The sequence below is a fragment of the Vicugna pacos genome, chromosome 6 (assembly GCF_048564905.1).
Source record: "Vicugna pacos chromosome 6, VicPac4, whole genome shotgun sequence".
Taxonomy (NCBI): domain Eukaryota; kingdom Metazoa; phylum Chordata; class Mammalia; order Artiodactyla; family Camelidae; genus Vicugna; species Vicugna pacos.
In genome coordinates, this window is record NC_132992.1 from 52897780 (window position 1) to 52913980 (window position 16201).

Genomic DNA, 16201 nt, shown 5'->3' on the forward strand with positions numbered 1-16201 from the left:
ATCAGAAATTACAGTATGAAGTCACTTGCATTAAAATGAACCATTCTATTCTTGCTTGGAAGATCAAAGTCATGGATGGAGAGAAGCAGCCTCAATTTCCAACCTCGACACAGAGCTTCAAATAAAGAGGTTTCTCAGTACGACTTTCCAAGTTCCCAAGGATACAGGACTCTCAGTCTATTTTTACAATATAGAGCTGATGTTCACCCTTTCATATATCCCCACTTTGCTTTAAGTTTTCACTTCAGTTTCACCTAAAAGGGTGCACACTGGATGATCCTATTTATCTGGAGGTCAAGGATCACGTAAAAACCAATCTATGGTGACAGAGATCAGAACAATGATTAGCCTCAGCAGTGGGAGGGCAGGTGGAATTAGAAGATGGAAGGGTACTGATTGTGAAGGAGCATGAAGGAGCCTTCAGGAGATTCTGATAGTATTCTATATCTGGATCTGGGTGATAGTTTCATGAGTGTATACATATTTAAAAATCATCTTGCAATATACTTAAGCATTTTACTATATGTAAGATAGCTTAATTTAAAAAACTGAAAAAAAACTAAGAATAGAACTAAGTAGGTGTGTACAAAATCTATTAAACAAACAAAAACAAAATTATAAAATACTCCTGATGGACACAAAAGACTTGGGAAAATTTAAAGATAAACTGATCAATAAAATGACCTTCAATTCTACCATTTTTTGTCTGGTACGTGAAGCACACAGAGCTCACTCCATGAAGATATTAGTACTCTGGACACTGATAAAAGAAGTAAGTCTTGAACTTATCTCTAAAAAAGCCTATTTTGGTTAAGAACACAGAATATCATAAAGATGCCAACCCTCACAAAGTTAATGTACAAATTTATGAGATCAACTAGATAAGTTGATTTTTAAGTTTATGTGGGGAAAATACAATAGCCAAATATGATTAAAAAAAAACAGCAAAAATGTGTGGAGGGGTAACGGAGAGCAGGAAGAGGATTAGTTCTAACACATTTAACAGGTATTGTAAAGACATAACAATCAGACATGTGCAACTGACACACGACTAGATATATTCATACAACAGAAGAGAATTTCCAGAAAAAGCCCTAAAATACATGTGGTAATTTAGTACATAATAAAGATGGTATATCAAATCTATTAATGAAAATATTAGATTTTTAATAGATAGCATTGAGGCAAATGGGAACTCATTTAGAATTAAACTGAAGGTGAATCCATATTTCACACCTTCTACCAAATAAATACCTAATACCAAAGACTTGAACATTTAAAAGATGAAACTGTACAAAGGCAAGAAGAAACAACAGTAAGGTTCTTTTATAATCTTAAAATCAGGAAGGCCTCGCTAAATATGACACACAAGCCAAAAGCTATATAAGGAAAGATAAATTTGGATTACATTAATTGAATACTACACAGATGCATAAAAGAAAGAAAGCAGCTTTATAATGGAATACCAGATTTGCTACTTTTCTGTTTGGTATTTGAAGCCCGTAGAGTTCATTTGGGATTATATAAGAAGATAGCGTAAGAACATATCACCAACCTGAGACTAACAAAGAGAGAAAGTCTTGAATTACTGGTTTAACTACAAAAAGGCCAGACTGAAACAACTGACATAGGAAGAACGTTCTAACTCTCCATTGACTTAGACTTCCAAAGCTGTACCCAGAAAGCTAGAAATACTTGGTTTCAAGAAAACTCAGACTTAAAATGCTCATATGCAATAATTCTAATTAGCTTAAATATTTAATAAATTTATTATGGTTTATAATTTTTATTTATAGCTATTTTACTGTAAACTACTTAAAATCTCTTTTGAAATAATTAGGCATTTAAGTCAATATACTTATACTTAAAAATTCTCTGCAAATCTGTTCTTCTAAATTAATGTGGCTAAAATGACAAACATTGTTGATACAAAATTTTTGTCAGTGATTAATTTACTAAATAAAAATCCATTTCCCCTTATAAATATGCATTTTAGAAAATATTCATCTTAGTGCTAATCTGACTTAAAAAACTAAAACCAACTCAAGTGTCCAACAATAGGGACTGTTTGACTATAATACATCAACAAAATAGGATAAAACCATTGAACGTAACAGCTATAAAGGCTAGGCTAATATATGGAAAATACTTCAATGTTAAGCAAAATTTTATGTATAGTATAAATTAAGCCATGTGAAAATATACATGATAAAAATCACAAAGGAAATTCAGCAAAATATTATCTGTGGGTGGTGTTGGGTGCCATGATTATGGGCAATGCTAATTTTCTACTTTTTTTTTGCAATTTTCTGTATAATTTCTTTATAATTAGAAAATAAAAACTATTTAATTATAAACTAAGGGAATTCCATTATAAGTGAGAAAAGCAACTTTTATTTTAGAGGAATCCTGGTATTGTTAAAGTATGTAGCCACAGTTAGTCTGAGATTTTATTATTCCAAAAAAATCCCACAAGAACACCCAGCTCAACCCTCCAAAACCACCAACTGAAAATGTATACCAAACACATACAATTTATTTCTGAAGCTGTCCGTTCAGCTCTGGCATTCCTGTTTGTAGATCTAATGGTATGACGAATGATTGCATGGGGCTGTGAATATAAACATAACATACACACTTAAAAAATTTCAGTAACAAAGTTAGGTCAACTTTCTCTTTTTAATTAAATGATTATTTATTGACAAGCATGAATACCTACTCGTAAAGTAAACTGTAGGATAATATTAAAAAATGAAACTAAGATACTTCAAAAGTTTATTCATTTATTCCATCTTTATACAGTATAAAATACTGAAGAGAGTCAAAGAAAGTCAGATGGAAATCTTATATTCAAAAGAGCTTATAGTCTAGGAAAATAAGACACACAAATACTTATAAGATTAGAAAATAAGTGTCATTCATTAAGATTATTACTAATGCCCTGAGGAAGGAGAAATGACTTCCATCTGAAGGGGTAAAGAAATTCTTCATGATGGAGTTATATTCTGATCTGGGGCCTTGAAGGACAAGTAGGCATTAATTGTGCAGCAATGTGGGCAATGCATTTTAGACAGCAGAAAGAATATGAGCAAAGTGATACAAGAAGAAAAGAAAATTGTGAAGTGTTTAGGGGAATTGGAGTTGATTATTATTTGGCTACAGTGAACATTAAGTGAGGAGATGACAAAGCTGAAAAGGCAAACTTGAGGATGAGCCAGATCAGGAAAGGCTCTGAATGTTAGGCTAGGGCTCTCAATTTTATATTCCTGGCAAAATAATTTTTTGGAGATTTTACAGACAGGGAGTGACATCACAAGGGTCAGCTTTAAGAGTAATCTGATAAAGCATGTAGAGGGTATGGAGGGGAGAAATACTGTATGCAGGGAGACTGAGTAAGAATATTGTAGTAAATCAAGTGAGAAAGCTTACCTCTTTCACCCTTTTGTATAAATTCCTGATCTTACAACAAACAATGCCTTCAGCTCAACTCTTATTTACCAAATTTCTGATGACTTGCTCTCATTCATTGATGACTTGGACAGTGGCTCATATGTCTTTTTCTCTACTTGAAGATTCACCATCATACCAAAGGACTTCAAAAGCCCACTGCTCTGGACTTAAGTTTTCTGACCTCATCTCTAAAGACATTCTACCATAGTTCAATGCACCCAATACTACTAAGATCATATCCTGGACCTTATCAATTAGCTCTGATATATGAATTCACACAATACTCCAAAATTCTCATCCTTTGAGCTTACTCTCTCATTTACTCCCATTATACTTTTTAAATGTTCACACTGAAATCTCAAGTTCATCAGTCCATTACTTTCTCACTCTTCATATGCATTTCCTCTATCTTCAATTTTCTTCCTATTCAGTTTAGATTTGGTGGTCCAAAATTTCAAGCAATCTCTTGCATATAACCTAAATTTCATTTGTCCCCCTGTCCCTCAGTACACTGGCATACCAAAATGACAGCCCTGGATGAATCAAACTAATCACCTTTGGTTTACATCAGGGGTGCCAATCACTGCTGGAGGAAAATGACACAGGAGAACACACTGAAAAGTCATCTCATTTGAGACTTCAGTTTTGCCCATAAATACCTCTCTAGTCATTTAACACATCCATTGTCCTCAATTACTACTTCATAGCTTCACCACACTCTTCAAACCCACCTCCTTCACACTTTCAGGAGATGACATTGCCACCTAGCTCACAAAGAAAACAGAAATCATCAAATAGATGAAAACTTCTAGCTATAATCTCAACTATCTTAAAGCTAGAGAAGAAGTATTTCTTTTTTTTTAAACCAAAATATAGTTAATGTACAATATTATGTTGTTTCAATGCACTACATAATGATTTGACATTTGCATATATTATGAAATGATCACCACTATAAGTGTAATAACCACCTGTCCCCATACAAAAGTAACATAACACTATCGAACAGATTCCTTATGCTGTTTATTATATCCCTGTGACTTATTTAACTGAAGGTTTGTACCCCTTATTCCCCTTCACCTATTTTGCCCATCCCCACAACCTGTTTCTTCTCTGTATTTGAGTCTGTTTTCATTTTATTTTGTTCTGTTTTTTAGATTTCACTTACAAGTGAGATCATGTGCTATTTGTCTTTCTGGCTGACTTATTTCACTTAGCATAAGCCTCTAGATTCCATCCTTGTTGTCAAAATGGGAAGATTTCATTTTTAATGGCTAATCAATACTCCATTATGCGTGTATATGTATATACACATACACTATATCTTCTTTATCCATCTGTCTGCTAATGGACACTTATGCTGCTTCCACATGTTGGCTATTGTAACTATGCTGCAGTGAACATACAGGTGCATGTATCTTTGAACTAGTGTTTTTGTTTTCTCCAGGTAAATACCCAGAAGTGAAACTGCTAGATAATATGGCAGTTCTGTTTTAAATTTTTTGAGGAACCGCCATACTGTTTTCTTTTGTGGATGCACCAATTTACAATCCCACCAATAATGCACAAGAATTCCCTTTCCTCCATGTCCTCACCAACACTTATATTTGCTCTTGTCTTGATGCTAGCCATTCTGACAAGTATGAGGTGATATCTCATGTGGTTTTGATTTGCTTTTCCCTGATGATTAGTGATGCTGAGCATCCTTTCATGTGTTTGTTGGCCATCTGTATATCTTCTTCAGAAAGGTGTCTACTCAGGCCCTCTGTTCATTTTTTAATCAGGTTGTTGGTTTTTTTGATGTTGAGTTATATGAGTTCTTTGTATATTTTGGATATTAACCCCTTATCAGAATATATTATTTGAAAATATCTTCTCCTATTCAGCAGGTGATGTTTTCATTTCGTTGACATTTTCTCTGCTGTGCAAAAGCTTTTTAGTTTGATGTAGTCCCATTTGTTTATTTTTGCTTTTGTTTCCCTTGACTAAGGAAACACATCCAAAAAAAAAATTGCTAAGATAGATATCAAAGACCGTAATATGTTTTCTTCTAGGGTTTTATGGTTTCAGGTCTTACATTTAAACGTTCATCCATTTTGAGTTTATTTTTATATTTGATTCGAGAAAGCAATCCAGTTTCATTCTTTGTATGTAACTCAAGTTTTCCCAACATCACTTACTAAAGAGGCTGTCTTTTGCCCATTGTATATTCTTCCTCCTTTGTCATAAATTATTTGCCCATAAAAGTGTGGGTTTATTTCTGGGCTCTCTGTTCTGTTCCACCGATCTATGTGTCTGTTGTAATGCCAGTACCATACTATTTTGACTATTGTAGCTTTGTAGTATAGTTTGAAATGAATGAGCATGATATGTCCACAGCTTTATTCTTCTTTCTCATGGTAGTTTTGGCTATTTGGGGTCTTTCGTATTTCCATACAAACTGTAGACTTGTTTGTTTTGGTTCTGTGAAGAATGCAATTGGTATTTTGATAGGAAATGCATTTAATCTGTAGATTACCTTGGATAATATGCTCATTTTAACAATATTAATTCTTCCAATCCATGAGCATGGTGTATCTTTCCACTTGTTTGGGTCACCTTCAGTTTATTTGACCACCGTCATGCACTTTTCCAAGCACAAGTCTTTTACCTCCTTAGGTATTCCTAGACATTTCATTCTTTTTGATGCAATTGTAAATGGGATTGTTTTCTTAAGTTATCTGGCAGTTTACTATTAGCATATAGAAATGCAACAGAGTTTTATATATTACTTTTGTATCTTGAAACTTCAATGAATTCATTTATTAGTTCTAATAGTTTTTTTTAATGGTATCTTCAGGATTTTCTATATAAAATATCATGTTATCTGTAAACAGTGACAGTTTTTACTTATTTTTTAGTTTGGATTCCTTTTATATCTATTTCTTGTCTGACTGCTATATGGCTAGGACTTCCAATACTATGCTGAATAAAAGTGGCGTGAGTGGGCATCCTTGTCTTGTTCTTGATCTTTGAGGAAATATTTTCAGCTTTTCACCATTGAGTATGATGTTGGCTGTAGGTTTGTTATATGGGGATCTTCAGTATGTGAGGTATGCTCCTTCTATACACACTGTTGAGAGTATTTAACATAAATGGATGTTGAACTTTATCAAAAGTTTTTTCTGCATCTACTGAGAAGATCATAATTTTTATTCTTCGGTTTGTTAATATAGTGTCTCACACTGACTGATTTATGGACACTTGTATCACTGGGATAAATCCCACTTGATCATAGTGTATAATCCTGTTAATGTAATGTTGAATTTGGTTTGCTCATATTTTGTTGAAGATTTTTGCATCTGTGTTCATCAGTGATATTGCCGGTAACTTTCTCTTCTTCATCTCCTTTTTTCCCCACCAGTGGTGCCCCTGTCTGATTTTGGTATAAGGGTGATGCTGGCCTTGTAGAATGAGTTTGGAAGCAATTTTTTCTCTGCAATTTTTTGAACAGTTTGAAAAGAATAGTTAACTCTTCTCTAAATGTTTGATAAAATTAACTGCTGAAAATGTCTAGTACTGGACTTTTGTTTACTGGAAATTTATCATATTACTGATTTAATTGCATTACTAGTAATCCATCTGTTTATATTTTCTATTTATTCCTGATTCAGTCTTGATAGTTTGTATGTCTCCAGGAATTTATCCATTTTTTTCTAGGTGTCCATATTACTAGCATATAATTGTTTGTTGTATCTTCTTATGATTCTTAAGTATTTCTACGTGTTAGTTGTTACTTCTCTTTCATTTCTGATTTTATTTGGATCCTCTAATTTTTTCTTGATGAGTCTGGCTAAAAGTTTATCAATTTTCTTTATCTTTTCAAAGAATCAGCTCTTACTTTCATTGATCTTTTTTTTTAAGTTTCTATTTCACTTATTTCTGCTCTGATCTTTATTATTTCTTTCCTTCTACTTACTTTTAGTTTTGTTTGTTCTTCTTTTTCTAGTTCCTTTAGGTGTGTGCTTAAATGTTTGAGATTTTTCTTGCTTCCTGAGGTAGACTTGCTATAAACTTTCCTTTTAGAACTGCTTTTGCTGCATCCCATAGATTTTGGATGGTTGTGTTCCCATTTTCATTTGTCTCCAGGTATTTTTTAATTTCCTTTTTGGTTTCTTCCATGACCCATTGGTTGATTAGTGTTTAGCCTCCAAGAATTTGTATTTTTTTGTAGTTTTTTCCTTGTAGTTCATTTTTAGCTTCATATCTTTGTGGTCAGAAAAGATGCCTGATACGATTTCAATCTTAAATTTATTGAGACTTGTTTTGTGGCATATCATGTGATCAATCCTAGAAAATACTGTGATTGAAAAGCATATCTATTTTGCTGCTTTTGGATGGAAAATTTTATTTTATCCATTAAATGCATCTGGTCTAATATGCCCTTTTAAGTTAGTGTTTCCTTCTATCTGGATGATCTGTCCACGGATGGAAGTGGTGTATTAAAGTCCCCTACTATTACTGTTATTGTCAATTTCTCCCTTTATGTTTGTTAATATTTGCTTTATATATTTAGGTGCTCCTATTGGGTGCATATATATTTACAACTGTTAGCTCTTATTGGATCCATCTCTTAATCATTACGTAATGTCCTTTTTTGTCTCTAAAGTCAGTTCTGTCTTTAAAGTCTGTCTGATATAAGCATTGTTACCCCAGCTTTCCACAGATTTCTATGTGCATGGAATACCTTTTCCCACCGCTTTATACAGTTTATGTGTGTCTTTAAATCTGAAGTGACTCTTATAGACAGCATATATATGGGTTTTGTTTTTGTATCCATTTAGCCACTCTATGTCTTTTGATTGAAGCATTTAGTCCATTTACATTTACAGTAATTATTGATAGATAAGTATGGATTGTTATTTTGTTAACTATTTTGTTTGTTTTTGTAGTTTTTTTTCTTTCTTCTTTTACTCTTTTTCCTTGTGATTTAATAACTGTCTTTAGAGTTATGTTTGGATTTCTTTCTCTTTCTTCAGGGTATATATCTACTACAGGTTTTTGGTTTATGGTTACCAAGAGGCTCACAGATAAGCCCCCCCACCACACACACTGCCAGGATTATTTTAACTTGATGATCTCCTAAGTTCTAACACATTCCAACAATGTTAAATTTTTGCACCCCACTCTGCCCCATGTTTAATGCTTTTAACATCATATTTTACATATTTTGTGTGTGTGTGTGTGAATCCCTTAACTACTTATTATAGACAGAGATGATTTTACTACTTTTGCCTTTTAACCTTCCTGTTAGCTTTATAAGTGATTAGTCTATTACCTTTACTGTACATGTTTGCCTTTTACTTTTTCTACTTATAATTTTGATATTTCTAATTGTGTTTTTTTCCGCTTAGAGAAGTCCCTTTAACATTTTTTGTAAAGCTGGTTCAGTGGTACTGACTTCTCTTAATTTCTTCTTGTCTATAAAACTCTTTATCTCTCCTTCAAAACTGAATGATAGCCTTGCCAAAAAGAGTACTGTTGATTGTAGATGTTTTCCTTTCATCACTTTGAATATAATGTGCCACTCTTTTCTGGCCTGCAGAGTTTCTGCTGAAAAGCCAGCTGAGAATGTTATGGAAGTTCCCTTGTACAGAACGAGTTGCTTTTCTCTTGCTGTTTTTAAGATTCTCTCTTTATCTTCAATGTTTGACAGTTTAATTATAATGTGTCTTGATGTGGATCTTGGTTTGTTTCCTTTACCAGGTTAGGAAAGTTTTCAGCTATTGTTTCTTCAAGTAAGTTCTCTACCCCTTTCTCTCTCTTTTCTTCTTCTGGGATCCCTAGAATGTGAATGTTAGTACATGACATTGTTTCAGAGGCCTCTTCAACCATTCTTATTTTTTATTATTCTTTTATCTTTTCTCTTTCCTCTTCAAATCTTTGGTGATTTCTACTACTCAGTATTCCAGTTCACCAATCTGTTCCTCTATCTAATCTAATCTTAGGTAGGTTCCTATTATTGATTCCTTCCAGTGTATTTTTAATTTCAGCTACTGTATTCCTCAGCTCTACTTGGTTCTCTTTTATATTTTCTCTTTTTTAAAATCCTTACTGTGTTCTTCCATCCTTCTCCTGTGTTAATTGAGCATCTTTATGAGTACTACCTTAAACTCTTTATCAGGCAGAGAGCGTATCTTCACTTCATTTAATTCTTCCTCTGAGATTTTTGTCTTATTCCTTTGTTTGGAACATATTCTTCTGCCTCTGTTTGCCTCGTTCTCTGTGTTTATTTCTAAGTCTTAAGTAGATCAGTTATGTTTCCTGGTCTTAGAGAAGTGACCTTATGTAACAGACACCCTTGGGGCCCAGCAGCACACCCCCCTGGGCAGCAGAGCTATATGGTCTAGCGATGCCCCTAAGTGGGTTTAGTGAGTCCTTCTGTCATGGCAAGGCCATCCACTGTAGGTAGGCCTGGCCTCTAGCTCAGTTAGCTACTATGATCTGCCTGGTGCTATGGTGGCCTGCTGGTGGGTGGGACTGGGTCTCAGGGCTGATGATGGCCTACTGGTGGGCAGGGCCAGGTCCTGGCATGGCTGGCTGTGGGGGCCAGGAGGGCCCAGGGCTGGTGCCAGCCCATGGTGGGTGATAAGCCCCCAGGACTAATAGGGTAGAGGGAGAAATCCAAAATGGTGCTTGTCAACAACAGTATCTTAGTGGTAGAACAAATTCCCAATAAAGGCTGTCACCAGCATCTGTATGTTTAGGGGGAGTAGAGTTGTCTCCTGCCTTTCTGAGAGGTTCTCCAATATCACTATGTGGGTCTGACCCAGGCTCCTTTCCAATTACTGCCTCTGTGTGCTAGAACTTGGACTATGTGAGATTTTGCACACACCCTTTAAAAGGAGAGTTCTCGTTTCCTACAATCTTCTGGCTCTCATGTACACAAGCCCACACTAGCCTTCAAAGCCAGAAGTTCTGGGGCTCGTCTTCTCAGTGCAGGACCCCTCACCTGGGGATCCTGATATGGCGCTAGGACACCTCTCTCCTTGGGAAGAATCTCTGAAATTGTGATTATCCTCATGTTTGTGGACTGCCTACCCAGAGGTGTGAGTCTTGACTATACCATGTCCCCATCTCTCCTACTCATCTCATTGTAGTTCTTGCTTTACATCACCAGTTGTGGAAAATCCTTTCTATCAGTCTTCAGGACATCCTTATAGATAGCTATATTTTGGTGTACTTATTGGAAGAGGTGACCTCAAGGTTTTCCTACTCCACCATCCTGGCCGCACTTCAAAAGAAAGCTTTTCAAGAAGTGTATCTTTAAGATTAAGTCCCTCTTTATAATCTAGATCCTGCCCTCTCCTTCCTTCTCAGGGACTTCGCCTATGTATTTTGCTTCTCTTGACTTTTCTATATCTAATTATTAAATCCTTTTCATAAGCATCTAATCCTGTTCAACACTCTTTGCCTCATATAAAAATCAACCAAGCAATGAAGGGCCAATAAACAGACCGACAGATCGAAAGACAAACAAATCCACAGCCAACTCATTTTTCTCCAACTACTGCTCTCTTACACCTCCCTTTCACAACTAAATTCATAAATGAATTACTGTAAGTATCTTTCAGTGTAATTTCTAGGCAGTCTTCTTGTTGGAACTTTCTCTGTCTTTTAATGTTCTTTATTAATCTTTTACTGTTCCTCTTAGCCTAATAGATTTTTTAATTTTGGGGAGAAATCTCAGGAAGTTGTCCTAGGTCCTCTTCATTTCTCATTCTATAATGCTTCCTTTGGATGATTACATTTACTCCTTAAGTTATCAACTACAACTATATTTAATGACTCTCAAATTTATATCTCTAGTCCAAGCTTTTCTTCCCAAGCTATACCCAGATATCTAACTCCTTATGAGCCTTCTCCATTTGAAAGTCTGGTGCAATATCAAAATCACCATATATAAAACTGAACTCATCTTTCTTCCCAAACCTGATTTTACTCTAGTATTATTACCTTGATAAGTGGCACTTTTATATCCACCTAGCTGTTCAAGCCAAAATCTGAGAGTAATCCTTTTCTCATTCTCCACCCTCATGTCTACCTCCAATCACCAACTCTTTCATATTATTCTTCTTTTCTTCAAATTTTTAGTCTTCACTTCTTTTAATTTAACTGTAATGCAAACTTACTGTTTTCTCATAATTAAATGTGATTGTGTATTCAAAACTGTTTCTACACAACGAAGACTTATAATAAAAGGAAAAGAAAGAACATGGTACTGCAGTTTAGAAATTCCTTTTAACATATTTCTGTGGACATCAAATCCACTTCTAATAAGTTTACGGAAGAACATGAAAGTGAGCTGCACATTAATGATGTCATCAATTCCAGACATTTTTCAAATACAAGGGTTCAAAATGACACAACTGCCAAGAATGAGGTCACGGTGACCCCTCATTACCTGGAAGATGTCACCGGCCTATTTTTTTTTTCTTTCATATTATTCTTGAATCCACTTTTTTCCCTTGCCCTACCACCTTAGTCTGAAACATCACTATCTCTATCCTGGATAACTTTGTTTTTCAGGTTTTCAGGAAAGAATCACCAACCTGAAGTCACAGAGACCTTTAAAAAAATGCTAAGGGAGTGACATTTGATTACATCACTCCCTTACCCTTTAATGGCTTTTGCTGCCCTTAGACTAAAGCCTCCAATTCTTAAAATTTGAAATGTCTAGCTTTGTAACCTCATCTCCCACAAATTCCTTCCTTGTTTTCTGTTCTAACACACTAACTTTTCTTTAGTTCCTCAAGTACACTGCCTTCTCTCTTATCACCAGGCTTTCAAACATGCTATTATTCCCTCTGCTCAGAACATTTCTACCTGCTTTTGTCCTCTAATTACCATTTATCCTTCAGGTTTTCAGCTTATATATTGCTTCTACAGTGAATTCTTTCCTGTTCCTAAAATATAGCCCTTATTTCCCCATTTCATAACAGTAATCACACATGTAAATTATTTGTTTGTATTTCTGTATTTCTTTTGAGACCATTCCATAAGTTCTCTAAAGACAGGGATTATGTCAATCTTATCCACTCTTGTGTCCTCAACTGCCTGGAACAAGGATTTCATTTCAAGGATTAAAAAGTCTGGCAATACCATTAAACAGAAATAGAGAATTCCAAAGGTAAGAGGGGATTTGGGAAGCCCAGCAAAATGGTGTGGGCAATAAAAGAGGAGTTTAGTTATTTACACAACCAGTGAAACACTAATTGGGGAATCAAGTAATATCTAATCCTATATTTAAGCTACAACAATTTAAATAATTTTGAATTTTTAAGACATTAAAATCTTATTACAAGTCAGCAAATGGTGGTTTAAGTAGGAAAAAATCTATATATGGCTGGTTTATTTAATATTTTCAATTAAAGTTCATTTAACATTCAACAAAATATTCATCAGGTACCTACTACATGATAGAACTATGCTATATACTATGCAATTATTAGTTTGCAAAGATTGTTTAATGACTATTTCTATTAACCACATACATAGAAATGATGGTATATTAACTAAGAGCAGGTTCTAAAGTTAGTTTGTCTGGATCCAAATCCTGGTTCTACTACTTGCTAAGCATATAATCTTAGACAAATGAAATTACTTCTGTTCTTTCTCTTTCATTTCTTATTTGTAAAATTGGGATAGTAATAGTACCTATTGCCAAGGACTCTTCTGAGTATTAGATGAGTTAACATGGAAATTATTTGGCCTAATACTTGGTACACAATGACTACTCAATGAGTGTTAGTAGTTATCATGATACTTAAATGACATAGTTTAAAATTTAAGTACATGATGTAGACAATTTCTTTCAATAAATAGTAACACGTAAAGTTCAGTTCTATAGTCTTGCAAGAATTGAAGACAGAGGTATAAAGGGAAATAAAGACATAAAATAGAAATGAAGACACAGATTTAGAGAAACACAGAAATAAAAAAAGGAGAGGAAGAGACATTAGTGAAAAAATATAGTTGTGTTACATGTACAGGCACAAACAGGTATCTGACAATGGGTAAGAAGTCCTTCTTTCCTGATTTACATGTTGTGTTGCTAAATACATTCAGAATAATTCTACAATATTTTCAGAAAAGGCAAGCATAGTTATGAATACCTCTATATGCAATTATATAACAAATAATAGTTTTGAATACATATTGGAAAAGATAACATTTTTCTATGGGAACCTCATCCTAATTAAAAAAAAATTGTATCCTGTTAATGATCTGTAGAATAGAGAAACTAAAGAAATGACCAATTGGATTTCTGGGGAGTCTCTTTTGTGAAAAAAATGTGCTCTGGCTAAACTTTTATTCTGTTAGTCCAAAGCAGTGTTCCTAAAACCTGTATTTCCTTGGAAATAGATGTCCTTTCTCTTTAGAGAAAGATCAAACTCTCACTACAGAAGTTGAGGTCTAGGGAGAAGAGAAAACACTTCTAGATTTCTGGGAGGGGAAAGGCATAGATCTGATTCTAATCTCAGCTATCTCTTAACAACTTTAAGCAAGCCAACTAAGAAAATAAAATGATATAGTGCTTTCTAGAAGTAGGATTAAGAAAAGTATCAATTGGTTATGTTATGCATATTATGACATAATTTAAAAAAGTATCAACTGGTAATTATATGCAGGATGAGTATAGTTTATATTGCTGATTAATCTTTGTTACTAAATCTGTTTTAACTAACTTAAAAGAGTGAATTAGAACACAAACTCTAAGGCCACGTTAAACATTCATTTCAAATATCAGACTGCAAACACTCCTTACCTCAAAGTCATCATCATCTCCTTCAGTGTAATGTGCATGGTTGTCTGGATTGTTCACTTTGTCCAACAGCTCAACTGCTAGGGCCCTAGAGAGACCTGGCTGCCCTACAAATGTATGCTAAGTAAAAACAAAACAAAACAAAATTTCGTAAGTATGCTCATGATGTAAAATCTATGGCTTTTAGAAACTGTTATTTGTACTTTTCCATTCAGTAATTATCAGAGACAAGCATTTGGGAGCCTACTAACACAAATAAATTAGAAAATGTATTAGTAAAAGTATTAATCAGAGAATTCATAATTGCATATTATAAAGCTAAAGAACCACTGTGAGGTAAGTTTATAACATAAATGATTTCTCTGTGTAAAGTTAACTGATTTATATTAGGCTGTCAAATTACAACTTTGGCTACAATGATGGCATTCATTACCCACGTCATTATAATAATATGCAAATGAATACTATGGCAGTTTGTATCACAATAAGAAAAAAGCATGTGTATTCTACACTTGCATGTATTTAATTCAATAAAATTATGATAATGTACAAACACATAATTAAATTTTAGAACATTTAAATTGTTTTCTTCGATTGTTGTAATCATCTTTTTCTGATATAAGAGTATTTTAGAAACACATATATACACAAAGCATGCTATAAATTTACAATAGAAGCCAAGAAAAGCAATTAATTTTAGATGAAAGCAATATTTTTAAGAGTTTTCTCTAAGGCAGGGGTTGGCAAACTACAGCCCACAGGCAAAATCTGGTACACTGCCTCCTCTTATAAAGGACGTTTTACTGGGTATTAAAGCCATACCCTTCATGTGTACTGTCTATGGCTGTTTTTGTGCTACAAGGGCAAAATTGAAGAGATGCGACAGAGACAGCATGGCCCACAATAGTTACTATTGGCTCTTTACAGAATGTTTGCTGACCCCTGCTGTAAGAGACCACTAACATTTTTATATTAGAAACCTAAATATTGTTGTTGTAGTGATATGCCTAATTACTGCATGACTACAGAAAATTCTCCTATAAATTCAATGACTTACAGTCAGAAGTCTTTCAGCGGTTGGTCTTTTTTTGGGGTTTTTGGTTAGTGCTATTTTGACAAAGTTATGGAATGTTGATGACCTTCAAATAAAAAGAGACATGTACAAAAATATTTCACTAATATTAGTTTTTTGATGTTACTAAATAAAATTTAGGCAGTTAGAAAGACTGAAAACACATGATTTTTTTCCTTAGGCCCCTTAGCGCTATATACATAAGCCAAAAAACTAAACCCAAAGCACAGTGTATTCCTTGGAGACATGTGTCAGCTTCATCTCTTTAGTAAAATGCAATTAGTTAACAGAACAGTAATATATAACCTCAAAAATGTACACGAAAAACTATAAGTGGGTAGGTGTGTCATCCAGAAAGTTTATAACCTTTTGTTCTAGGTACCACTTAAGAGTCAAAATGAGCTTTTCTCATTGCGTAATTTATACAGTATGTACATGTTCTGCTATACTAAAAGAGGTGGATGGCATGGAGGTAGCGTGGTAATGCAAGAGATTATTTAAACTCTTAAAAGGTCATTAAATTTCTTAGGAACAAGGGCAAAGGAGAGGGAGTGATCTGACTAACCAGATCAGTTTTCCTATCATCTGCATTGATTAAATGGGGAAAAGAAGGGGACATAAATTTTAAAAATCATATTTTGATTATTAATTAATGGCAGAAAGAGGTATTTGTACCACTGCTGAGATTCCACTGGAGGAGGGATTGGGCAAGAATCAAAGAGAATAACCTTAGTTATTCCCAATGATACCAACAACATAGCAGCCCTCTTCAGAGAAATCAAATCTCTGTGTTATATGTGGTGGCTTGTGGCAGACATACCATGGAGTGAGAAAGAACCTGAGACTGGCAAAGGTACTTTGATGGTAACAACTAT

At 34.3% G+C, this 16201-nt stretch overlaps 1 protein-coding gene across 1 annotated transcript in view; it reads right to left on the reverse strand.

Moving 5' to 3' along the window:
• The window catches only part of MAP4K5 (mitogen-activated protein kinase kinase kinase kinase 5), a 113264-nt gene that overhangs the window by 35040 nt on the left and 62023 nt on the right, over positions 1-16201 (reverse strand). Inside the window, exons 12-14 of the mRNA XM_072963043.1 lie at positions 15312-15393; positions 14258-14374; positions 2533-2611 (exon numbers count right to left, since the gene is read on the reverse strand). Of these exons, the coding sequence (XP_072819144.1) occupies positions 2533-2611; positions 14258-14374; positions 15312-15393 (278 nt within the window). The remainder of the gene's footprint in view (positions 1-2532; positions 2612-14257; positions 14375-15311; positions 15394-16201) is intronic.